This window comes from Cervus canadensis, chromosome 9 (genome assembly GCF_019320065.1).
Source record: "Cervus canadensis isolate Bull #8, Minnesota chromosome 9, ASM1932006v1, whole genome shotgun sequence".
Lineage (NCBI taxonomy): Eukaryota > Metazoa > Chordata > Mammalia > Artiodactyla > Cervidae > Cervus > Cervus canadensis.
In genome coordinates, this window is record NC_057394.1 from 66,529,293 (window position 1) to 66,554,381 (window position 25,089).

At 37.7% G+C, this 25,089-nt stretch overlaps 1 protein-coding gene across 2 annotated transcripts in view; it reads left to right on the forward strand.

Annotated features, from left to right (window-relative positions):
• RB1 (RB transcriptional corepressor 1) overlaps positions 1-23,405 on the forward strand; it is a 116,384-nt gene extending 92,979 nt beyond the window's left edge. For both annotated transcript variants that reach the window (XM_043478295.1, XM_043478296.1), the window contains 10 exons: positions 5,253-5,371; positions 8,979-9,124; positions 10,604-10,749; positions 11,379-11,483; positions 11,953-12,066; positions 12,164-12,327; positions 14,413-14,443; positions 16,858-17,000; positions 17,518-17,567; positions 21,015-23,405. In XM_043478295.1, coding sequence (XP_043334230.1) covers positions 5,253-5,371; positions 8,979-9,124; positions 10,604-10,749; positions 11,379-11,483; positions 11,953-12,066; positions 12,164-12,327; positions 14,413-14,443; positions 16,858-17,000; positions 17,518-17,567; positions 21,015-21,088 — 1,092 coding nt within the window. In that variant the 3' untranslated portion in view covers positions 21,089-23,405. The remainder of the gene's footprint in view (positions 1-5,252; positions 5,372-8,978; positions 9,125-10,603; positions 10,750-11,378; positions 11,484-11,952; positions 12,067-12,163; positions 12,328-14,412; positions 14,444-16,857; positions 17,001-17,517; positions 17,568-21,014) is intronic.
• Positions 23,406-25,089: the final 1,684 nt, after the last annotated feature.

Sequence of the window (25,089 nt, forward strand, 5' to 3'; positions counted from 1 at the left end):
TGTGGGTAATTAGGTGATTGATAACAGTTAACCAAAGAGGATATTGAAGAAGTCTTAGCTGATTGGTGATGAAGGTAATACATTCATGTTAATATTTGAACATGTTAGCGTTTGAGATACTTGCCACATATATCTGAGGTGTCTAGTTGGAAGCACTGGATCTGGAATTTGAAAGTGTAGTTTTAGTCAGAAATGTATTAATAGATTTAGGAGTAAGCAGAGATAGAACTAAAGTCATGATTGTGGCTCAGCCAGCATATATATTAGCAAAAGAATACTGAAAAATATCAGTGTTAAAGAAGTAGTGAAGTTAAATGGGAAAGAACTGTCAGGTCAAGGCCAGCCCACAATTTTGTTTTGTATTCTAATTTCCTTTTGCAAGTTAAAATGATCTTATAATGATTTGGCTTAGGATAGTACAAAAACATTTCCTGTAATGTAGGGCCAATAATATTTCTTAAAATGCCCAGAAAACAATAGCAATTCCTGTCTTCCACTTCCCCTATTGTTAACTTTTCTACTAGCACTGGAGACCTTGTACTTACTTGGATAATCAGAATCTCTTTTAGGAATATCTTGACCTGATAGCCTTGAAATCCTTTACTCTCTGGAGACATTCACTGTTGCTTTAGATGTATGTTAATATGAAAGATCATGTAGAATAGACTTACAACTTCTACTTTTTCTATCCATATTACTTATTAAGTGGGATTTATACTAATCTTGCTGACAGGGAGAATCTGGTTTCCTTCACATGATTAAGTGGCAAAATGGAGTGAAATGTCCAGAGTGATTATGCTGAGTTAATTTAAGTAGGTTAGCAATGACATAAAACATCTTGCCTGAAACCCAAAAGTAAACTTCTGAATCATGAATGCAAGCAGTGCTATAGATACAAATACATAAATTTTCAAAAGTTAAATATTCCATTAAATATTTTCTTTAGATTAAAAAAGTCAGATTCTGTATTAGTTATCCATTGCTATGTAAGAAATTATCCCACAGCTTAACAGTTTAATAAAAGAACTAATGATTTACTTCGCACGTAATTTCTGAAAGTCAGGAATCTGGGAATGGTTTAGCTATGTAGTTTTGGCTCCAGTTCTTTCAGGAGAGTTGTTCAAATTATCAACCAAGGCTGCCGTGGGGTTTGGTCTTTCCTGGAGTTGGAGAATCCACCCCAAGTTCACTCACATGGTTGTTAGTAGCCTTCATTCCTTCACTTGTTGTTGGCCAGAGGCTTCATTTGTTTGCCATGTAGACTTCCCTATAGGGTTGCTTGCTCCATGGCAGCTGCTTTCCCCTAGAGCCCAAAGAGATCCGTGAAAGAGAACCTAAGATAGAAACTGCAGGTTTTTTATAAGTTAATCTCAGACCTGGTATGTCATCACTTCTGCTGCATGCCATGGACCACACAGACTAACCCAGGTACAGTGTACAAGGGTGTAAATACCCAGTAGCAGGAATTAATGGGGTTATCTTGGAAACCAACTGCTACAGTTGATATTTAGTTATCAATTAGAAAGCAAATCCTATCATCCACTTTTGTCTTTGTGCTTTGCTGTATTTAATTAAACCCATGATAGGGTTTTGTCATATAACATTCTAGAAATATATACTGAGTGTCCACTGTATGCTTGGCACTGGGATTTTAAGAACTCTCTAAAAGTCCCACCTGGAGAAGAGGTTAGACTTGAGATATATTTTGAAGTTTGAACCAATATAACTTTCGTGGATTGGGTTCCAGTGGAGAGCGAGAGAAAGAATAATGTAGGTGATATCTTTTTGCTTTGGACAACTGTATAAAAGTGATCATGATATGGGGAAAACTGGATAGGAGTGGGAGGTTTTTGTGGTAGAAGATGATTAAAGTTTATTTCAGATGAACATGTTGAGTAAGGCGGAAGAGGACACATGCTTCTGAAGTGACCCTATCAGTAGCTAACAACTGGAGGATTGCTTACTGTTATGTTCCTACTTCCTAATATAGCACCTGTTAGAGAATAGACATATGGCAAACAATGGGTGGGTGGATGCATGATAACTAGGCATTATTGTCATTAGTATCTCCACTTTACAGGACAGAAAAGTGAATCATAACAAGGTAAAGCGACTCTCTCCTAGGTCAGGCAGCCAGTATGTGGTCAAGACTTGAACACCTGTGGTGTGACTCCAGAGTCTGTGCTTCTGTGCATTGCGCCATACTTATTATTATTCTCATGGCATGCTTCATTCTCTATATCTGTACACCTCTGTATCAGTTGGGTTGGAGAGATGGAGTAATAAAAGTGATACTTGGGTGAAACATGAAGACTGTTGGTGAGGAGAATGGCACCAGCATTCTTAGAAGAAGAATTCACTTTGGTATAATCCTATTGTGATCATTCAACCAGGTAAACCATCTTTGGGTTTAAACCATATTTGAAGAGAAAATAAAATGCCCATCAGCCACATACCTATGTCCTATTAAAGGCTCAAGTTTACTTGCATATCTCTGTGAGTCTCAAGGTCTTCTGAAAGGTCTTTGTTTGAGAAAAGAATGGGATAAGGCCACTCCTGCTGAATATATGTGGATTCATCCCATATGAAAAGATATTCAGTTCATCAATGACTAGAAAATGTAAAACACTGACTCTGACATACATGCATTAGCTGGTTTTCATTGTTAGCCTTACTTTACTCAGAGGAAAGCCAATATTGAGATTGCACTTCAGAGTGCCCCTAATGAATATAGGAAAGAATGACTTGACAATGGGAATTAGTACAATACATTATGGTGGTTGTAGAATAAATCAGTATTGTTTACTTTTTAAAGATTTTGTTTACCTTAGTTTATTGCTGTTTTAGTCACACAGAGGTTTTCAGGCTTTATGTAGTCGGGTTGTTTCGTGTTTTTCTTTATGACTTCTGGGTTTTGGTCAAACCTAGAAAGGCTCTTCCTTATCAAGAAGTTAGAAAGAAGGAGAGGAAGGGATGCAAAGAGGATAAAAGGCAACTCTGTGAGGTGATGAATGCTAACTAGCTTGATTGTGGTGAGTATTTCACAGTGTGTGTTTGTATGAAGCCATCACATAGTACACCTTAAATACATATGGTTTTTGTCAATTATACGTCAGCAAAGGTGAAAAAAGATTTTAAAAAAGAAGTTATAAAGATATTCTTTTGTATTTCTAATACTTCTTCAATTTTGTTTTTTAATGTAAGTAATTGAATTTTTATATATTGAGAAAGTATAATAGCCTTTTTTTTCAAATGGTTAGCTAATTTTTCAAACACATCTTATTGAATAGACATCTTCATATTTTCACAAAATCTACATTCTACCGTGTTCTGTATTTTTATTTACAGGTGCACCACTTTTCTTTTTTATATAAACCTAGCATCTTGGCAATTTGTCTGTTTTCCTTCCTTTCTTAGTTCAAGCACTAAGAGTGAAATAAGTATGGCTCCACGTTTTATGGTCTTGCAAGGTGTCACCTCCAGAAAGTTATTGAATCAATCATTTTAATGGCTCTTACTGCTGGTCCTACATTTTTATAAATGATTTTTTAATTATGCTTTTTAAACTTCTTGCTTGGTATATAGAAATATATTTTGTATTGGTTTTACAGCAGTACTGAGACCTTGCTAATCTCTCTCATTCTAATAATTTCTCTATAGATCCTTTTGAGTTTTCTTTGTTGTTTTTATTTAGTCGCTGAGTTGTGTCCAACTCTTTCCTGACCCCATGGACTATAACCTGCCAGGTTCCTCTGTCCATGTGATTCTCCAGGCAAGAATACTAGAGTGGGTTGCCATTTCCTCCTCCAGGGGATCTTCCTGGCCCAGGGATTGAACCCGCATCTCCTGCAATGGCAGGCAGATTCTTTACCACTGAGCCACCTTATTGACATAAATCATTTGTGAATAATGGTATTTTTGTTCTTTTTTCCTTCCTGGTCTTTTGATCTTTAATTTCTTTTCTTTATCTTTTGAACTGACTGGAACCTCAAGTATAATACTGAATAGAAAGCATGATAATGGGACATCCTTCTCTTATCTCCGATTTTTTTAAGGGGAATGCTTTTATCGTTTCACCGTTACACATGATGTTTGCTGTGGGTTTTTTGTTTATTTGTAGATGCCATTTATCAAATTAGGAGTACCCTTCTGTTCCTGATTTCTTAAGACTTTTCTTCTTTTTTAACATTGGGTTTTTAAATGAGAGCTTTTTCTGCATTGATTTTGACAATATTTTTCCCCTTAGATTTATTAGTAAGGGGCATTGCATTATAGATTTTCTGACATTGAACTAATCTTGCAACCTGGATAAACTCATCTTGTTAAATGACATACTCTCTTTTTAACACTGCTGATTTGGATTGCTAATTTTAGAATTTTTATATCTCCATTTATGAGTGAGAATGGGTTATAATTTTTCTTTTTGTAATGTCCTTGACAGTTTTTATTATCAATGTTGTACTGGCCTCAAAAATCAGAGAGAAAATGTTCTTACTTTTTCCATTCTCAGAAGAGTTGAAATAAAAGTGGAATTATCTATTCCTTGAATGTTTGGTAGAATTTACTGGTAAAACCAGAGGTACTTGAATGTTTTCTTTATGGGGAGACTTTTAATTACCATTTCAAATTCTTTAATACTTTATAGGACTATTGAGGTTTGTTTCTTATTGAGTTTTGTTAATTTTTATTTTTGTGGAACTTTCCCCTTGGTCTACATTTTCCAGTTTATTGACATAAAATTATTTATAACTGTCCCCTATTATCTTTCTGATCTTTGTAATGGTGGCCCCATTTTTGTTCCTAATATTCTTTATCTGTCTCTTCCTTTCTCAGTCTGACTGGAGTTTTTTTTAATTTTATTAGTTCTTTCAAAGAAGCAGTTATTAGCTTTGTTTATCAGACCATGTATTTTATCTTTGTTTTCAGTTTCATTAAATCCTGCTCATATCTCTATTATTTTCTTCCTTCTACTTTCTTTGGGTCTTTTCTGTATCTCTTTCTCTAACTTTTAATTTCTTTTCTAATATAAGCATTTGAAGTTATACATATTCCTAATTCTTTATTTTGTGCATAGTAAAAAATTGGCAGTCATTTTCAAAATGGAAACAAGAACCTTATTCTGACTTCAGAATTGCCATTGTCAATTACGACTATATTAATAATGCTCACCATGTCAAATAATATGATTTTGATACATACATAAGAAGGTCATGCTTACCAGTGTTGTTTTAATGTCATCTTGTTTCATGTAGGATTCACCTTTATTTGATCTTATTAAACAAGCAAAGGACCGAGAAGGACCAGGTGATCACTTTGAACCTGCCTCTACTCTCAACCTTCCTCTCCAGAATAATCACACTGCAGCAGATATGTGAGTGAAATCTGTTGTTGTCCATTCAGCTCACAAAAGGATTCTGAGCATAGTGTGATACAAGCTGTTATGCAAAAGCATAACAGAATAGAATTTTACATAAGACATTGTTCCTGCTTTCAAGAATAAGAAATATATGATACATGACCCAAAGAAAAGCCATATACAGCGGTACAGAGTACTACTGAAATCACTCCAGTTTAGTGTCATGAGGACAGTTTTCACGTAGGGATGACGATTTAGATAGTCCTCAAAGGTAGACTAGGATTTCAACATGGAAACCAGAGAGAAGGGAGAGGACGGAGGAGACAGAAAGAGCATGAACCCCAAAGTACAACAGCCAGGAAAGCAGGAAACATTTTTCCAGAAGTGCAGCTCAGTGCCTTCGTAGTGAAGCATAGGATGGGCATGGGATCCCCTGTAGAAGAAACTGGCAGCCCACTCCAGTATTCTTGCCTGGGAAACCCCATGGACAGAGGAGTCTGGCGGGCTACAGTCCATGGGGTCGCAAAGAGTCGGACATGACTGAGCGACTGAAACCACCCTAGGATGGGCATAGGGAGTACGCGGTGCAAACAGGAGACTAAAGTGGTTGATGAGTGCCTCGTGATGTGCTAGAAGAACAACGCAATTGCTAACCTTTTTTGAAGGCTCACTCAGTGCTTGAGAATTACCAAACAGCCCTGTAAGGAAATAGACACTGTATCAGCCTTCATTATCTATGAAAAAGGAATTAGGGAAATAAGGTAACTTACCAAAAGCCAACAGAAATCAGATCCAAGCAGTCTGACCCCAAAGCCCATGCTCTGAAACGTTCCAGCTACATTGCCTTTCACAGGAATGTGTGTAATGTTACGTTTCTGTTTAGTTCTGTGCAAGAATTGACATTACACAGCTCTATGACGCGTGCAGGGGCTGTTTTCCAGAAGTGCCATTTCCATGCTAATTTGTATCCAGAGTATTTCTAGTGTGTGAAACCTCTGCCTTCATGTATAACTTAGCTTGCTAGGTAATACATAAATATAAGTATGTCAAGCCTTATCTTTTTCTTTAATTCAATAAGCTGACTGTTGGGTGCCAGGAAGCATTTTAGGCACTGAGAATACGAAGGCATGTAAGATGGATTAGGTCCTTTCCTTCACAGAACTTACATTCTGAAGAAAAGAAATAAACAGTGAACGAGGAAACTAATATTTAAGGTGACCTTAGTGTATAATAAGTTCTGTAATGGAAATAAACAGAATGATGTGAAAGTGAGGAGCTGAGAGAGTGATAGAATGTTTAGGGAAGCTTTCTCTATTGAAATGATATTTGACCTGAGACTTCAAGAACAAATGGATGCTGGCCTGCCAAAATCTGTATGGTGTGCATTCCAGGCAGAGCAGACAGGGAGTGCAGTGTCCCTGGGTGATCAAACTTACCTGGTCTTAGGAACAGAAAGAAACCCCAAAGCAAACAAGAGGAGAGTGGTACAAGATGAGGCTGGAAAGGCAGACTGCAGCTAGACCTTGTAGAGTCTCATCAGCCACAGAGAGGAGTTCAGATTTTAAAAGGCTGTGGGAAAGCATTAAGGTTTTAAGCAGAGGGGCAGCTTGCTGTAATTTGTATTTTTAAAGGGCCAGTTTCTGGCTGCCATTTGAAGTACAGATGGGGTAAGAGGAGAGAAAAGAACAGGGCAAGGAAGAAAGTAGAAAGACCCAGTTTGGAGACAATTTCAATAGTCCAAATGAGAGATGTAAATAAATGAATTGGTCTAAGATATGTTAGTCCTAAAGGAGATCAGTCCTGGGTATTCATTGTAAGGACTGATGTTGAAGCTGAAACTCCAATACTTTGGCCACCTCATGCGAAGAGTTGACTCATTGGAAAAGACCCTGATGCTGGGAGGGATTGGGGGCAGGAGGAGAAGGGGACGACAGAGGATGAGATGGCTGCATGGCATCACCAACTCGATGGGCATGAGTTTGAGTAAAATCCGGGAGTTGGTGATGGACAAGGAGGCCTGGCGTGCTGTGATTCACGGGGTCACAAAGAGTCGGACACGACCGAGCGACTGAACTGAACTGAACTGAAGATATGTCAGTAGAGATACAAAGAAATGGAAAATATCTGGGGTATGTTTCTAGAGGGAGAACTTTCTTTTCCATTGGATTTGAAGATTGGGAAAAGGAAAAAATTTTAAACATCTAAGTTTTTGATTTAAGAAACTGGTTGTAATACAGAGCCATTTCTTGAGATGGGAAAAATGGAGAAATGAAGAGCTCCACTTTGGCCTTCTTAAGTCTGAGATTCAGGAAGCGAAGTATTATCCTGCTTGAAAGTGAAAGTGAAGTCGCTCAGTCGTGTCCGACTCTTTGTGACCCCATGGACTGTAGCCTACCAGGCTTCTCTGTCCATGGGATTTTCCAGGCAAGAATACTGGAGTGGGTTGCCATTTCCTTCTCCAGGAGATCTTCCTGGCCCAGGGATTGAACCCAGGTCTCCCGCATTGTAGGCAGACGCTTTACCGTCTGATTATTACCTATTATCCAGCAGGTAATATTTTCACCTGGAATTTGAGGGAGACTAACTTCTACCCAAGTTAAGTCAGCATACAGTATTGCTAGTGAATTGAAGGTAAATTCGAGGGTGATAGACTAGACTCCTGGTACTTATAAAATCGTGATACTGGTTCCCTTTTTCTAGTGTTCTAGTTAGTATATTACATGTAGTAGAAACATCCATAGTAAGGTACAAATCCTACTTCCTGCTCAGAATTATTTCTCAGCTGTACTGAGTCACTCAGTCATGTCTGACTCTTTGCGACCCCATGGACTCTAGCCTGCCAGACCATGGCTTCTCCATGTCCATGGGCTTCTCCAGGCAAGAATACTGGAGTGGGTTGCCATGCCCTCCTCCAGGGGATCTTCCCAACCCAGGGATCGAACCCAGGTCTCCCACATTGCAGGTGGATTCTTTTACCATCTGATACTAAAACAGAATTAGAAGGTAGACCTGGACTATCCTCTGAAATAAAGGGCAACACAGAGCAGTGTTAGGTCAGAAACTGAGAGTTAGTATGTACTCATATCTGTCTCGATTTATGCCTCACATGTTTAGTGTATGGGTGTAGACCTGCCTTGATAATGTTACCTGAAATATTAATTCATATAATTCTGTGCTATATAATTTAGGAAGATGTATGTCTGTGTAACTTAAGTCTTATGTAAATGAACCATAGTTATCAGTGAAACATTTTTAAGAGAAGAATCAGAGAAATTGATATTTTAATATCAATGGCTTGTTCTTTTAAGCTGGAGTCATTTTTATTATCTCAATCCCACTTTAATTATTAAAATTGAACATATAAACATATATAGCTATTTTTTCAATAAGGCAGTAATTTCCAGGAAAGGCCATTTATTAAAATAGAGTTAGAAATGATAACAACAAGCTTAGTTTTCCTCTTAAGCTCCTTTTCCAACTTGTATTTAAATAGGACTTTGGTGTAAAACAGTAGATTAAATAGACAGGATGTGTGTGTACAGCCGTGTGTGTTTGTGTATCTGTGAAAGAGAGAGATTCTGAGAAAACTTCACATGAAGACTTTTCCTTTGACTATATCTAGGTATCTTTCCCCTGTAAGATCCCCAAAGAAAAAAGGGTCAACTCCACGTGTAAATTCTACTCCAAATTCAGAGGCTCAAGCAACCCCAGCCTTCCAGACTCAGAAGCCATTGAAATCTACCTCCCTTTCACTGTTTTACAAAAAAGGTTAGTAGATGATTACTTTCAAGAGCATGGACTCTGAAACGAGGCTGACTGAATTCAAATCTTGGCTCTTCGGCTTACTAGGTATGACTTTGGGCAAGTCACTTTAAAAGCTCTATGCCTCAGTTTCCTCATCCGTAAAATGGAAATAATAATAACCTACCTTATTTGAGTTTTGAGATAATTAAATGAATGAATACATAAAATGCTTTCAACAGTGTCTAGCACATAGTAAGCACTCAAAAAGTGTCAGATGTTGTTAATGTTGCTGCTTACTGTTATGCTTTCAAATTTAAGCTTGGAAATATTTGCCCCTACCATTACTTCTTCTGTTGAGGTGTGTAAGTTGAGATTATACAATGGGCTGTGGCCTAAGGCAGATGCATTTCCTGGTGACCAGGTTGTGCAGCATTTTCTGATTGTGTGTGATGGGGTGGGGAGGTCATTTGGGTGTCTGTGCATGTACATGCAGGTGCACACCCACTTGAAACTCTTTGAAGAAAGGTAGAAGGCCAGATTCCTCTGTAATAAATCTTATTTCTGACTTGAATAAAGTGAATATACTGAGCTTTATAGGCATGGTATAAGTCCTTAAATTAGAGCAGTGGTTCCAAAGTGTGGTCCCCAGCCAGCAGAATCCACCTCACTTGATAAGTTGCAGAAAGGAGAATTTTTGTTTGAGTCCCAATGCTAGAACTGTTCAATCAGAGACTGTAGTAGGATGAGGAAAAAATCCTTGTTTTATCAAGTCCTCAGTGCAAGTCTGATGTAAGCCAAAGTTGAAGACCAGTGGGATAAATTATTAACTAAAAAATTCTGATTACTTTATGCAAGTCTTTGACAGGTACATTTAAACCAAATGGAGGAAAATTCAATTTTGTGGATTACTTTTCTCCAACCCATGTTCCAGTAGTATTTTTAAATAAATTTGCTCAATATATTTAATATCACAGTCATATTACCACTTAGATAATCTACAAGTCTAGCATTTTTATAGAGAAATATATAGAGAAATATAAAAAACTATTTGTTTTTTTATTTTCAGGATTGAAAAAATTAAGGGAGTTTGGAAATTCTGTTATTTTTAAAAGTAATTACTCTCTTGAATATTGATAGAATATTCAACATCTGTGATGAGTGATTACCAACGAAACTGAAACAAACCGTATTTGGGTTGTCTAATTTCACAATATCTTAGGATCTTTCTTCCTCTAATTTTCACCTCTGCCTCAACTTTATGCTATAATAATTCAGCAAAAGAATTATTTTTGCTGAATAGTAGTTTCAGCAAAGTACTGTTTTGCCTTCTATGTATGTAGGACAGTCCTAAGACTAGAAATCATAAGGAAAATAGTGGGAGAAATGAAGTTAATGTTAAATGCTATTTAACAGCATTTCGTTATAACAGTTCAATGTTTTGAAAATATCTACTTGTGATGCAAAATTAAGAGTAAATGTGATTAATTCTCCTTATTTTTCCAGTGTATCGACTAGCATATCTTCGACTGAATACCCTGTGTGCACGCCTTCTGTCTGACCACCCAGAACTAGAGCATATCATCTGGACCCTTTTCCAGCACACACTGCAAAATGAGTATGAACTCATGAGAGACAGGCATTTGGACCAGGTAGGGAAATTACGCACTTCTCTCCTCCTGCTTACTTGTTAGCTATGTACTGATTTCTTAAGAAAAGTTTGGATTCACATGAGAAGCTACATCAATTTAGTTAACATATATTTGCTTACTGGCTACCCTTTATATTTTTGGTGTATTTTTTACAAATGAGAGCTTTAAAGTTTGAGACTATTTCAGTATTTACTTATTTAATGACATGAAAGCTCTCATTGCAGAAATCACTGAAGAAACTTTATCATAGGCGTTTTCTGTGTTGTTGTAAACTAGAATTCATTTAGTGTGGGAAAATCATGAGACATAAGAATAGTTGATCTAAAACAGTGCCACATGAGCTCAGGAGAGGAAAAGATAATTCTGTAGGAGGTTAAATTTTTTTGTTAACTAAAAGAAAGATAACAGTGCATTTTAGAGCACAGTTCAGTTCAGTTGCTCAGGTGTATCTGACTCTTTGCAACCCCATGGACTGTAGCACGCCAGGCCTCCCTATCCATCACCAACTCCCGGAGTTTACTCAGACTCATCAAATCCATTGAGTCGGTGATGCCATCCAACCATCTCATCCTCTGAGCACAACCACGTAACAAAACCCTGACTGTTTTTATATCACATTTATTTACTAGATTATGATGTGTTCCATGTATGGCATATGCAAAGTGAAGAATATAGACCTTAAATTCAAAATCATTGTCACAGCATACAAAGACCTTCCTCATGCTGTTCAGGAGGTAGGTAACTTTCCATGATAAGAGTTTTCAAAATATGTCCATGTCTGTAATACGGGTAACTTTAGTCAGTAATGGTACCATATGTTCTGACTGATTTGTGTAAATTTACATGTCCACTTGTTTTCATATTATTAATTATTTGTAAGTAAAATTAACTGGGAAGCTAACACTTTAATATTCAAATTCGTATTATAAAATAAATAGGAAACACTGTATTTTGCCAATAAGCAGAATATTTGTAATAAACTTTTAACTTTTATATATATATAAAACACATACTGTATATAACTTTTCACTTCCAGTAGAACAGCTATAATCCAAGCCTAAAATGGCTTCTTTAGATTGTTTTTTTCCTATAAAGTAATGCGTCTTTTTACTGTTAAAAAGTATCATGAACTATTAAAATAGAAACTCTAAAGAGATAAATTCCCAAATTCATTTAACAAGTATTTTTGCTCTTCTTCCTCAGACATTCAAACGTGTTTTGATCAGAGAAGAGGAGTATGATTCCATTATTGTATTTTACAATTCAGTCTTCATGCAGAGACTGAAAACAAATATTTTGCAGTACGCTTCCACCAGGGTATGTTGAAGGCATCCTTTATTTGGGCAAATCTACTTGTAAAGCAGTGGGTCTCACTCAAATGTTAAGTAATCTCCTGCTTTTGTTTTTGCTGTAGCCCCCTACCTTGTCACCGATTCCTCACATTCCTCGAAGCCCTTACAAGTTTTCTAGTTCACCTTTACGGATTCCTGGGGGGAACATCTATATATCACCCCTAAAGAATCCATATAAAATTTCAGAAGGTCTGCCTACACCAACAAAAATGACTCCAAGATCAAGGTTTGTGTTTTCTTTTTAGGAAAGTGGTAAAGAATGAGAGGGTGTTTTTTTTTTAATCCAAGCATAAAACCATTAAGCTTTCTTCATTTACTACAAGCTAGTCCCTAATTTCCTAATTTATATTAAGTGATATGATAAAAATAAAAATCGGGGGTGTTGGGGGTGAGATAATCTGTTTACTTAGATGGGTTTGCAAATTTAGTCATCAACTTTTCTGGTGTCTTGGGTCTTTTGTAAACAATCTGAGTACTAGTTTGATCCTAAGTTTCAGATCACTCTCAGTTTTTTAAGTAGCCACCCTGCTAAACAAAGTAGATTCCTTTTGTTAAGAATTTTTATTCTAGAGTTTATTGAATGTCCTGTGAAGTCTTTCTGTGGATCTGTTCATCTTGCTTATGAAAATGTAGATGACTGATTAAATGTAGATGATGGTAAATGAAGTCTTTAGAAGTCCATCCCTACTTCTGCCTGCGGCCTCTTTGTATTACCTTGGGCAGGTCTCTGCTTCAGAAGGCTGCTGTGGCTCAGGTAAATGATGAGTGTGAAGCTGTTTTAAATTCTCAGATGAAAGGCTCTGTGCACCTACAAATCATTATGTTATCTTACACATTCAACAGTGGGTGCTCTCTGGCTTTGAAGTACTTCACCTGACTTATTATATGCTATCATGGGCTATTTGAAACTGACTTTATTTGAATAGTGGAGGCAGATTAATTAGTAAAGTTAATATAGTCTCATCTCAGAAATTGTTAGCCCATATAGTTGCACTTAATGGGCAAGAAAAACAAACAGGAAGAAGGGGATATATTAATCCTATGAAAACATTAGTGTAGTGTGTTTACTTATATAAGCAATGCACACATAAAAATTTCAAACTGTACAGTAAAAGAAAAAGTAGAAAATAACTGGCAAATGATATAAATGCTCTCATGTGCCCCTGTGTTATTTTCTGTATATTTGGTGTTTTTATGGTTGAGTATCTATGTACTAATATCTAAAACTTACATTCTAAGCTGCTGAGGTGCACACCATGTTTATACATTGCTACAGGAAAATGTATACTTAAGTAAATTTTTAATTATGATAATTAACCCATATTATGCTGATAATGTTAGCTACTTGCTGATCTTAGTTAATTCACTTCTGGGTTGGAGTCCTTTAGCAAAAAAGTCACATTCTGAAAATCCTGATCAGCTATTAAGAGAGCATCTTAACACTCCTTATTCACCATATTTTGATAAATCATATAGAATGATGGCTACTTATCAAAGAATTGGAGAACAATAAAATCCATATATCTATTGATTCCATGTGCATATGGTCAAATCTTTGTCATATCAGGCTAATGCTGTTCTTCAGCTTTATTATCAAGTGCATAAATTATATGATTCAAACAGGGACAAGCTAAGAGATTTATGATTCTAGGATATGTGTTAAATGTTGTTTTAGTTGCTAAGTCATTTCCGACAGTTTTGTGACGCTATGGACTGTAGCTCACCAGGCTCCTCTGTCCATGGGATTTCCCAGGCAAGTATACTATAGTGGATTGCTGTTTCCTTCTCCAGAAGATCTTCCCAACCCACAGATCATTGCATTGGCAGATGGATTCTTTATCACTGAGACACCTGGGAAGCCCACATGTTAAATAACCTTTACCATATGTCAATACAGATCCTAATAGAATTTGGATTATCACTTATACAGTTTTACCAAATATAACTTGAATTTTTAATGAGAAAATGTGAAAAAAATTTGAATTGTTTCTTTACTCATTGATTTATGAAGAATTAAGTATGGGTAAACTTAAAATTTTCTTTTACCCTCTTTCCTTGTGAGCAATGGCAAAATATATTCTTGTAGACGTGCAGTTCTTGCTTTAAAAAAATCTACGGAACCAGCTCAGTGTGTGACTAGACTAGCACTACCAAAATTAGCCTTTAATGAGTATAATTCGTCCGTGGTTTAGGGGTAGAGGAAAGCTTTGATTTGGTCTTCCTGTGAGTTCAGAATGACGTGTGTATGTTCATCTCTGCATAGTTGTGTATGATTTGCATTACTAATTTGTATTTTATATTAACTTGACAGAATTTTAGTATCAATCGGTGAATCATTTGGGGTGAGTATTTTTTCTGTGAATTCCAATAGCATGATACCATAATTATAAAAGAATTTGAAATTTTCTATAATTGAATTTATAAATGCTGCTATTCAAGTACCTCATTCAAGCATGTTGCATAAAATTTAGAAGATATATATCAGATTTATTTTCAAATCAGGTTTAATTTTAAATCATATTCATAATTGGTGTATTTCAAAACTGCTTTTTAAACACCTTTGAGATTATATGTGTGTATACATTAATGTATATACATACAAATATATATGTACATTATATAGTCTCAAAGGAATGTTTTAAAAAGTGGCTTTGAATTTCACTCATTCAGAGTATGGTTTAAAATACTCCAAAATGTGGTCACCACGTCCACTTGTCACCAGCCAGCACCTCCTGGTCCCTTCTGTATGTATACACACTTTTGCTTTTCCTTCCTCTCCAACTTCTAGGGTATTCTTCCCTGGTAAATTGATTAGGAATTGGTTACATGCCCCAGGGTAAGTGACAGACTATGTGGTGGTCTTTGTTGCAGAGGAGTCCAGGGGAAAGTTAAGCTTTGAAAGGGTTATCCTAGTCTGGGAGCCCACTGCTCTAACTGGCCTTTCCTTTCCGTCACTAATGCACAGTCCTGTGTTCAGTGAGCGTTACTGAATGTTTCTTCCCACCACCCCCGCCTATATTTGTTATTTATTGCTGCATAACAAACAACCCCCAGACTTAGGCATTTAAACCTTTTTTAATCTCATTCCTTGTGGGTCATTGAGCAGGCCTGGCTCAGCCGGGTCCAGGGTCTGGCTGTCCGAGGCTGCAGTCAGCATGTGAGCTGGATCTGCAGTTATCTCCAGGCTCACCTGGAGGACCACCTTTCTCACTCAGACTCACTTGTATGGCTGTTGGCTGATCCTCAATGGCTGTTGGCTCAAGCCAACATCAGTTCCTTGACACCTGGGCTTCTCCCTCGGGTGGCGGGCTACTCACGACAGAGAGGAGGGAGGGGAAGAGGGAGATAAGCAAAATTGAAGTCAGTCTTCTTGTCATATTGGAAGTGACTTGCCATCACCTTTGCTGCATTATTTTGTCAGAAGCAGGACAATACTAGGTCCAGCCCCACATTCGAGGAGACAGTGAGGCCATTCTAGCGTCTGCCTAAGCCCTGCCCCCAGTGAAATAACTAGAGATACATGTTGTGTACTGAAAGACCAAATGTTAACATGTGTGTTACAAATAGTAAATGCGATGACATTTAGCTCAACACAAGCTACAGCCGTCAGGCTTCACAAAGGTGATGTGGACCACATAAATAGGATTGGATCCAGATTAAGTATAGAGTAGTGGTCTTCAAACTGTTTTGCTTGCCATAAATTCTGAAAGAGTTGAAAGAATGTTATACATACTTCCATATTTTAAAGCTGATAACTGGAAATCCATTTAATAGGTGTACAGAATTTCATTTCTATCCTATTGTACATGGGCTCTAAATATATTTTCCATCAAAATCTGGTTTTGCATTTAATTTTTTGGAAACTTAGTTCATTTAATTTTTGGTAAATTAGCTAATGAAAATTAGCTTTGCATAATTAGCAAAGCTAATCCTCAGTGTCAAATCAGATTTAATTTCTATTGGAAAGTCTGATTTCATTCTAGAATCCAAATAAACATGTTAATACACATCACTGAGATAACCACCTCACTCTGGTTCTGAAATAGATAAGACACAGTTTTTCCATGTGTTTGTCCTTTGGATAAAATAAGGTATTGTGCCCTCTTTAGCATTTTTTACCAAAGTTTTCTTTACTGTGAAAGGATTCTTCCTCAGGAGATATGTATATCAAATTACCTCTAATAGTACTTGGAAGGACTCAAATGCTTTGAGTTTTTCAGATATTTAATATTTTATTTTAAACCTTTTAAGAGTTAGGAATATCAACAAATATTATTACATCAATGATGATTTCAAATTTATAAGCTGTATGACTTCTCAGCATGATATTCATAAAGTGAGTCCAAAATTCACTAGACACCTCTTATTGAATTCTTGTTACATTTGCTCCAGTTATGCTATGCTTAAAAAAAAAAAAACAAGGTTCCAGAAAGCTCTTCCAGCTTTGCATGCTTCTGAGAAATAGCCCTGGTTTTGTGCATGAGTAAGTTCTGAAAATGAGAAACCAGGACTTCTGGAGTAGTAGTCAGAGTTGTTGGGAAGACACAGGAGGGTGTGAGAAGAGCAGGTATTTACTGGGGCAGAGTTAGGTGCAGTTAGACTGATTTTAACATTTTTCATATCTCCCGTTTGGTCCAAAAAAGTAGGAAGTTAAATGCAGATATTACCTCTGCCTGATTTTTAATCCACCTCAAACCTATAATTTGGGGTTGCTAACTACAAAATGATCTAAAATAAAGAATTCTATAATTTGTAGACTTCAGAGAAGTTCCAGAAAATAAATCAAATGGTGTGTAACAGCGACCGTGTGCTCAAAAGAAGTGCTGAAGGAAGCAACCCTCCTAAACCACTGAAAAAACTGCGCTTTGACATCGAGGGATCTGATGAAGCAGACGGAAGGTAGGGACAGTATTAGCACGTGTGTCAGGAGCTGAGCTGGTCGTCGGGAGAACCCAGAGTGGCTGCTCTGGCCCTGGCTTCTGCCAGTCTCTCTCATGCCAATTTTATCTTGGAAATTATGAGGCTTGCTCAAAATAAAAGATGTGACTGCATCCCAAAGTTAAAAAAGCACCACATAAATCTACTGAAATTCATTGAAAATATCAGATGTTTACAAATCTAATCAGGCTTTACAATGCCATGGATAGAATTTTGTGAGTTTTGATTAACATTAGATTTTAAAATGCTCACTCTTGAAAAATGCTACCCTATTTTATAAGAACCACTGATAAAATATCTAGGCTCATAAATTTATGACATTTGTATTTCAGATGTTTGATTTATAATCCTTTGACAGTAAAAGCTATTTACTAAAGAAAGAGCATAAATAGTCATTGAAAATGCCATAGTTTTTGGAAATTGAAGTTTTTCATTTATACATATACATATGAAATATTTTGAATTTTTTAATCTGCAGTAAACATCTCCCAGGGGAATCCAAATTTCAACAGAAACTGGCAGAAATGAGTAAGTACTTATTTAAGTAAGTAAGTAAATGAACAATTGTTTACATTGCAGAAAGCCTTTTCATTATTAAAGGATAAATTTATAGAATCCCTTTAATTAACAGACTTTTTTATGCATTTAAAATATAATTCAGTCAACAATATGTTATTTACAAGTATCTGTGTATTAAATGTATGATGCAAAGTGCAGGTCATCTTCATCCATCCCAACCGACATCTACTGTGCAGCAGCAGGAAGACCAAGAAGTGAAACCACATCTTCATTATGGATGGCTGTGGCTAGAAAATATTTTAGGATAGCAGAACTGTAATGAGGAACTCTCTGAGTGCTGGATGTATAGGGAGGATATTAGAAACTTAGCATATATAAATATCATCACCTTTACTTAAAGAATAATCTTATTCTGCTATTATCGAACTTCCCTAATTTGCAAGTTTTAGAACTAGATTTCAAACAAAAGTTTTCCATTACTAGAAACCATAATTTGGTAAAGAATACTAAATCATTTTCCAAATTAGACTGACGTAAGTTTGGAACATTAGTTCAGTTCAGTCACTCAGTCGTGTCTGACTCTGTGACCCCATGGACTGCAGCACACCAGGCTTCCCTGTCCATCACCAACTCCCGGAGCTAGCTCAAACTCATGTCCATCAAGTCAGTGATGCCATCCAACCATCTCATCATCTGTCGTCCTCTTCTCCTTCCACCTTCGATCTTTCCCAGCATCAGGGTCTTTTCCAGTGAATCAGTTCTTCACTTCAGGTGGCCAAAGTATTGCAGTTTCAGCTTCAGCATCCGTCCTTCCGATGAATATTCAGGACTGATTTCCTTTAGGATGGACTGGTTGGATCTCCTTGCTGTCCAAGGGACTCTCAAGAGTCTTCTCCAACACCACAGTTCAAAAGCATCAATTCTTCAGCGCTCAGCTTTCTTTATAGTCCAACTCTCACATCCATACATGACTACTGGAAAAACCATAGCTTTGACTAGACGGACCTTTGTTGGCAAAGTAATGTTTCTGCTTTTTAATATTCTGTCTAGGTTGGTCATAACTTTTCTTCCAAGGAGCAAGTGTCTTTTAATTTCATGGCTGCAGTCACCATCTGCAGTGATTTTGGAGCCCCCCCAAAATAAAGTCTGTTACTGTTTCCATTGGAATGTTAAGGCAAATGGAATTCTCTCCTAAACTTATCTGAGACTGTGAAAGATTAACCCAAGTAGAGTTAGATGGAAAGCACATTAAGAAACAGATCAGGGGACTTCCCTGGTGGTCCCGTGATTGAGACGGCACCTTCCAGTGCAGGGGGTGTGGGAGCTAAGATCCCACATGCCTCACAGCCAAAAACCAAAACATAAAACAGAAACAATAACAAATTCAATAAAGACTTTTAAAAACTGGTCCACATTAAAAAAAAAAAAAAGGAAAAAGATCAGTGTGCATAAATTGTTTGTTGTTTAGTTGCCAAGTCATGTCTGACTCTTTGAGCCTACCAGGCTCCTCTGTCCACGGAATTCTCCAGGCAGGAATACTGGAGTGGGTTGCCATTTCCTCCTCCAGGGGATCTTGCCAACCAAGGGATCGAACCTGGGTCTCCTGCATTGGCAGGTGGGTTCTTGACCACTGAGCCACCAAGAAACCACAGACTGTTATTGGACTGTCTTAGAGAGGTAGACACGAAATGTCACCAGGAAGAGGTGACATTTCCTGATAATCTGGTGCCAGATCCATTAACAGGAAACAGAGCCAGGTCTTGGAAAGAAGACAAATATTTAAGAGATAATAACAATTAAAACTGTCATCCTTAGGTAATAGGACATGTCGATAAGAACAATACCAATTAAAATGTGACTTTTTAAAAAGAAGCTTTCTTTCAGTACATCTCTATATATACTAACTTTGAGATACAAAGTTTTTAAAATTACTTTTGATTTTAAACCATTTTTCTATGTTTATTATTTGAAGATACTATTGAAACTAAATGTAACAAAAGTTTTAAGTTCTTTGCTTATAAATGAAGCTCTTTTTGGATTTTACATCAACTAATATACTACTGTTTTAACTTTTTTGTAGCTTTTCCTCCCCAGTGCATGAAAATAGACATGAAGCTTATAACTAAAATCAGGCCTTAAAAACATGTGGAAGCCTTTTGGAGCCCACAAGTATGCATTTTAAAGGGAGTAGAAAGATGTAAAAATATGAGTATTTTCTTACAGAGGAGCTCAGTTGCTGTAGTCAGTCCATTTCACACTGACACAGTTAGCAATGACTGTGAATTCCCTCTGCCAGGCTGAAGTTCAGGGCCTTCGTACAGCTAGAAAATGGAGGGGAAGTGGCAGGCGTTTTAACACATAAGGGTAAGGAATTCTCCAGGTTGCTCCTCAGCTTTCTGGGAAAACAGATCATCACACAGTGCTGGATTGCTGAGTGGAAGGAAGGACCAGAAGAGGAGACTGAGAGTCACTCTTTCTGTTCTTTACCAAGTGTGAATGTTCTTTGTGCTTCTTTATAAAGAACTCTTGCCCACCTCTAAAATCAAGTTAAGAATTTTGAAATAATTTCAAGGAAGCTTTCTGTTTTTGTCTGTGTTGTAATTAATAATGTATTTTAAAATGTCCATGTCCAAATTAAATGAGCTATAAGCTGGACTTCCTTGGTGTTCTGGCTGTTGAGTTTGCCTGCCAATGCAAGGGACATAGGTGTGATCCCTGGTCTGAGAAGATCCCACATGCTGAGGAGCAAGGAAGCCCATGCCCCACAACTGCTGAGCCTGTGCTCTAGAGACTGCACCGCAACTAGCAGTCCAGGCACCTAGAGCCTGCGCTCTGCAACACGGGAGGCCACCGCAGTGAGAAGCCTGCGCGCCGCAACTGCAGAAAGCCCTTGCAGCAATAAAGACCCAGTGCAGCCAAATTAATTAATTAAGTTTAAAAAAATTATAAATGAGCTGTGAGCTGATGTGTTTGCAGTACTTGCAGTGCATCTCCAAACACAAGGGGATTCTGAACTTCATGAAGAATAACACTCACTCCAGCAGATTCTGGACCAGCCCAGGATTCTGTTTTGCTCAGATGCTGGACTTAACCACATCACCTCTAGAGCAGTGGTCTACAAAGTTGGGCACGCTTGAGTGTGTTGTAAGATCACCTTGTGGGGATACATAAGACAGTATTAGAATGCTTATTTATCTTTATCTCATTGATTTTTAATGTTTGGGGTATATGTGTTTTATAATTTATACACATATACATAAATACATACATACTTTAATGGTACATATTTTGGGAAAAAGCTGGCTGATAGGGGTATGTGACTTAAAAAATTGGAAACCGCAGCTTGTGAGGTCCTGGGCTCCATCAGTTTGGTGTGAGCATAACAAATAGGGTAGCCCTTTACCAACTTAACCCCACACCATCAGTGCTGTTAACATTTCTTCATCCTTTTTTTAGCATCTACTCGAACACGAATGCAAAAGCAGAAAATGAATGAGAGCATGGATACGTCAAACAGGGAAGAAAAGTGAGGACCCCACGACCTTGGTGGGCACGCCATGCACATCCAGCTTCGTTGTCTTTGTCTCCTACAGATCTGACTGTAGGACTCTCCCAGGTTCTGTTTACAGCACAGTTAGTGAAGAAGATAACATATCTTTGTGCGGATAGCACAGCTGAGTATTTGTGCAGGGGATTCCTAAGCCACTGGCAGCATTGTAGTCACTAGAACACGCGTTGTTATTGTACAGGATTGAAAATCTTGTGTCTGTTGATCAAATCTTATGTCAATCCTGCCATTGAAAAAGCTGTACCAGATGTTTCTATTTCCAAAGTACAGTAAGGCCCCTACATACGAACCTTCAAGATGCGAACTTTCAAAGATGTGAACAGTTGAGTCCAGTGAGGAACCAGAACCTGTGCCGTCAATATCAGGCATGAAGTTGCAGCTCGCCTTGCGTCTCCTGTTGCTGATGGTCCTTCTGCTCTGCCGCCTCCCTCTGCCTGTCCCTTCTCCACCAGTAACCTTCTTGCTGTTCACCCAGTACCGCCTGTGTGCCAGGTGTCCTGTGCTACTGTAGTTTTCCAGGTACTGTACTGTGAGACCGAGATGCTTTATTTTTGTGTGTTTTTAATGCATTATTTGTGTGAAAAGTATTATAAGCCTATTATAGTACAGCACTATATAGCCAATGTGTTTGTTGGGTACTTAGGCTAACTTGGTTGGACTTAAGAACAAATCAGACTTAAGAACACACTCTTGGAATGGAACTCGTTGATACGTAGGGGTCTTACTTAATAATTGCTCTGCTTTACAAACGGTGGCAGGATCCCCCAGGAGTGAGTCTCACAACCTGTGCCTATCTGAGTACTTTTGTCTTCTCTTGTGGCATGTATGATGTTTGCTGTTATTTTTCTTAATTTATATTTATTTTTTTAATTTAACATGAATACCCTTAGAAAATGCGTCTTGTCTTCCAAATGCAATTTGGCTGACTGCCCCCATTCACCCAAATGACCCTGAACTCTTGTGCTAAGACAGATGCTAGAAACTTAGGAGAAAATGACTGATTTTTTTACACATTAGAGTTTAGTTTACTAATGGAAACTAAATGGGTGTACTGTGTGTTTGTTTTATAAATTTTAGTTTTAAAATGCAAACAGAAAGCAAAAGTATAGACCTATGAGATAGTCATACTACTGATACAGGTTTCATACCTCAGGACTTGTAAGAGTTTATTGATCCTTTTCTTTATCCAACTCATGCTTTAAAAATAAAGAGTTATTAATAGTACTCTTGGTTTTATACCATTCAGATCACTGAATTCATTAAGTACCTGTCTAGTACTTGGAAAATAAAGTGTTCAACTAGAGCTTTGCTGTCGAGGACCTGGATCCAGTACATCCCAAGGACCCTTTCTGACGTTTCTGGGTCCCAAAGAATCAAGATACAAAGTAATTTTACTCCACAGACAGACTGTTAACTATAGGAGCCTTAATTTTTTTTCTTAGAGAGTTTCCTAATTGCATCTCAGCAATGATTCTCCTCTCCTGAATTTGGGAAGAGGTTTTTTTTTTTTTTTTCTCCTGGAAGGGTACATGTCTTCCATGTATCTTTTGAACTAGCAGTTGTCTTTTTTTTTTAATTCAGCATGGTCTTACACTGGCACATTCAAAGCCACATTATTTCTAGTCCACAGTGCAGGTGATGAAAGGTCTTTGGGTTAGACATTAATGTTTCTCTCTCTGATTTTGTGCAGAAGCTTCAAATTAAAATAGCTATAGTAGAAAAAGAGGCGCTTTCCCCCTCCCCCTGACACCTAAAGGTGTAATTTAAACTATCTTGTGTGATTAACTTATTTAGAGATGGTATAATTTAAAATAGGTGGTATTTAAGGTAGCATCTACTAGCTTTTAGAAAATTACTTTGTTTAAACTGAGAGTTCTTTTTAAAAAGAAATCTGGTCTTATTTGTTAGAAAGCAAAATTTTATTTTGTGCTCAATTAAGTTGCAAACTTAATTTTTTGACAGTTTTCTTGGTAACACAGGCACTAAAAAGCTTTATCTCACTTCCTCATTCATTTTTGCATGAATATCATACAAATCAGTTAGCTTTTAGGTCAAGGGCTTACCACATTACTGGGTCTTTTGCTAATAAGTTCATGTTAGAATTAGTGTCAGAATTTAAGGAACTTCAGAGATTGTGTATTGAGATTTCTTACATAAGACTTCAGATACTGCTTTATTGCTTTTTGTATTGGTTAAAACTGTACATTTGAAATTGCTACATTACTATTTTCTACAATTAACAATAGTTTGTCTATTTTTCAATAAATTAGTTAAGAGTCTCAGTAGTCCGATGTGGTCTTTGTATTAAGCGCAGTAACAGTCTCTTCTGTATCTGAATTCTCTCCTAGTATCTCGTCCATTGTTAGCATTTAATGGGCTTTATATGCTGATGAATCCCAAATTTATTTCTCCAGCTCTGACCTCTTCATAGAAGTCAGCTCTCACAGCCAAAAGAACTCAATTCCTACCCCACCCAGCTTCTCAAAAAATATGAACCAAAATCAAACAAACAAAAACACCACCTTGTTTCTACCCTGGTCTTTCCCCATTTTACTCAACACATACTCGCTCAAGATAAAAAAACTTGTCTTCTGTTAGCTCATGTCTGGACCACTGTTAAGAGACTTCTAACTGGTCTCGGCCTCCCTCCTCACCTTTCTACTCCTTGAAGAGTGAAAATGATCCTTTTAAAGTGTAAATGGCTTGGCTGCGCTCCTCTCCTAGGGGTACTCGCACTGTGGATTACTGCCTCCTTCTCGTGCTCACTCTGCTTTATCCACACTGGCCTTTTTGTCTTGTGATGCCAAGCCCATCCCTGGTGTGGGCTTTTACATTTGCTGTTCCTTCTGTCTGTAAGTGATCTTGCCCCACAATTCTGTTTAGCTTGTTTCTTCTTATCTTTCAGGGCTCTCAGCTCAGAGGTCTTCCCTGACACCCAAGCTAAAAATCCTTCCTCTGTACTGTGCCGCTGTCCTTTGAAAGTGTAACAGCATCATCACCATCAGAAATGACCTTACCCAGCTTGCCTATTGCCTGTTTACCCATCCTGGGATCAACCTGACTGGTCTCACCCACTACTGTAGTTCTAGCACCCAGAAGTCCATAGGCGGGGGACGGGGGTGGGCGGGGGGGGGCGGTGCAGAAGGTGTTTTCCAAGTATATGGAAACAAATCATATTCTCTCCCTCTCTGGAGGATATCTGGCTAGAACTCCATCCACCCCTTCTTACTAACATGTACTCTGGCAGAGTGGTGACCCACTATGGAGTCTCATGAAGGGTAATCCATTTTTCATCCCTAAATAAACTTGCCTGTTTTTCTCTCTGGGTGGTCCCATGTTTCCATGAAATGAGTTCATAAAAGAAAAAGGCACTGAGGAACTTCAGAAGACTGTCAGAAAAGGGCAAGAAAGAGGAAGAGAAGGTTCGGGAAGACACTGTAAAATATAAAGGCTTTTGGTCAGTGACAGCAGGCCTAGCAGGGTGAGGAGAAGCCGGAAGTTAATGAAGCCTGTGGACATCTGACCGTGACAACTGAAGCTGTGGAACGCCTCAATGTTTCTTTGTGGAGAGAGCAATAAACCTACCAGGACATGCACACACATGGTATGAGACTGTTTTAAAATAACCCACACTGTACAGTTCCAGAAATGGGATTCTGACTTAATTAGAGACATTCGGACTCCTTGGCCTCTACCAGACCAGGTCTGCAAAAACAGATAAACAGAAAGAAACAAGGATTCAAGCGACCTCACCAGTAAAGACCAATCACTCATAGGTAAGTGTATGAATAGTAATTAAACTGTTTAAAAGTCATCCAGGTTTTAGGGTAGGCTTTGTTAGGATGCCTTATCTCAGTGACTGCTTTAAAAAATTAGTTTATATGAAACAATCTGTGTGTATCTAGAGACATAAGGTGGGTAGAATCTTGCTGCTTCTGATGAATTAAAAAACACACACATTTG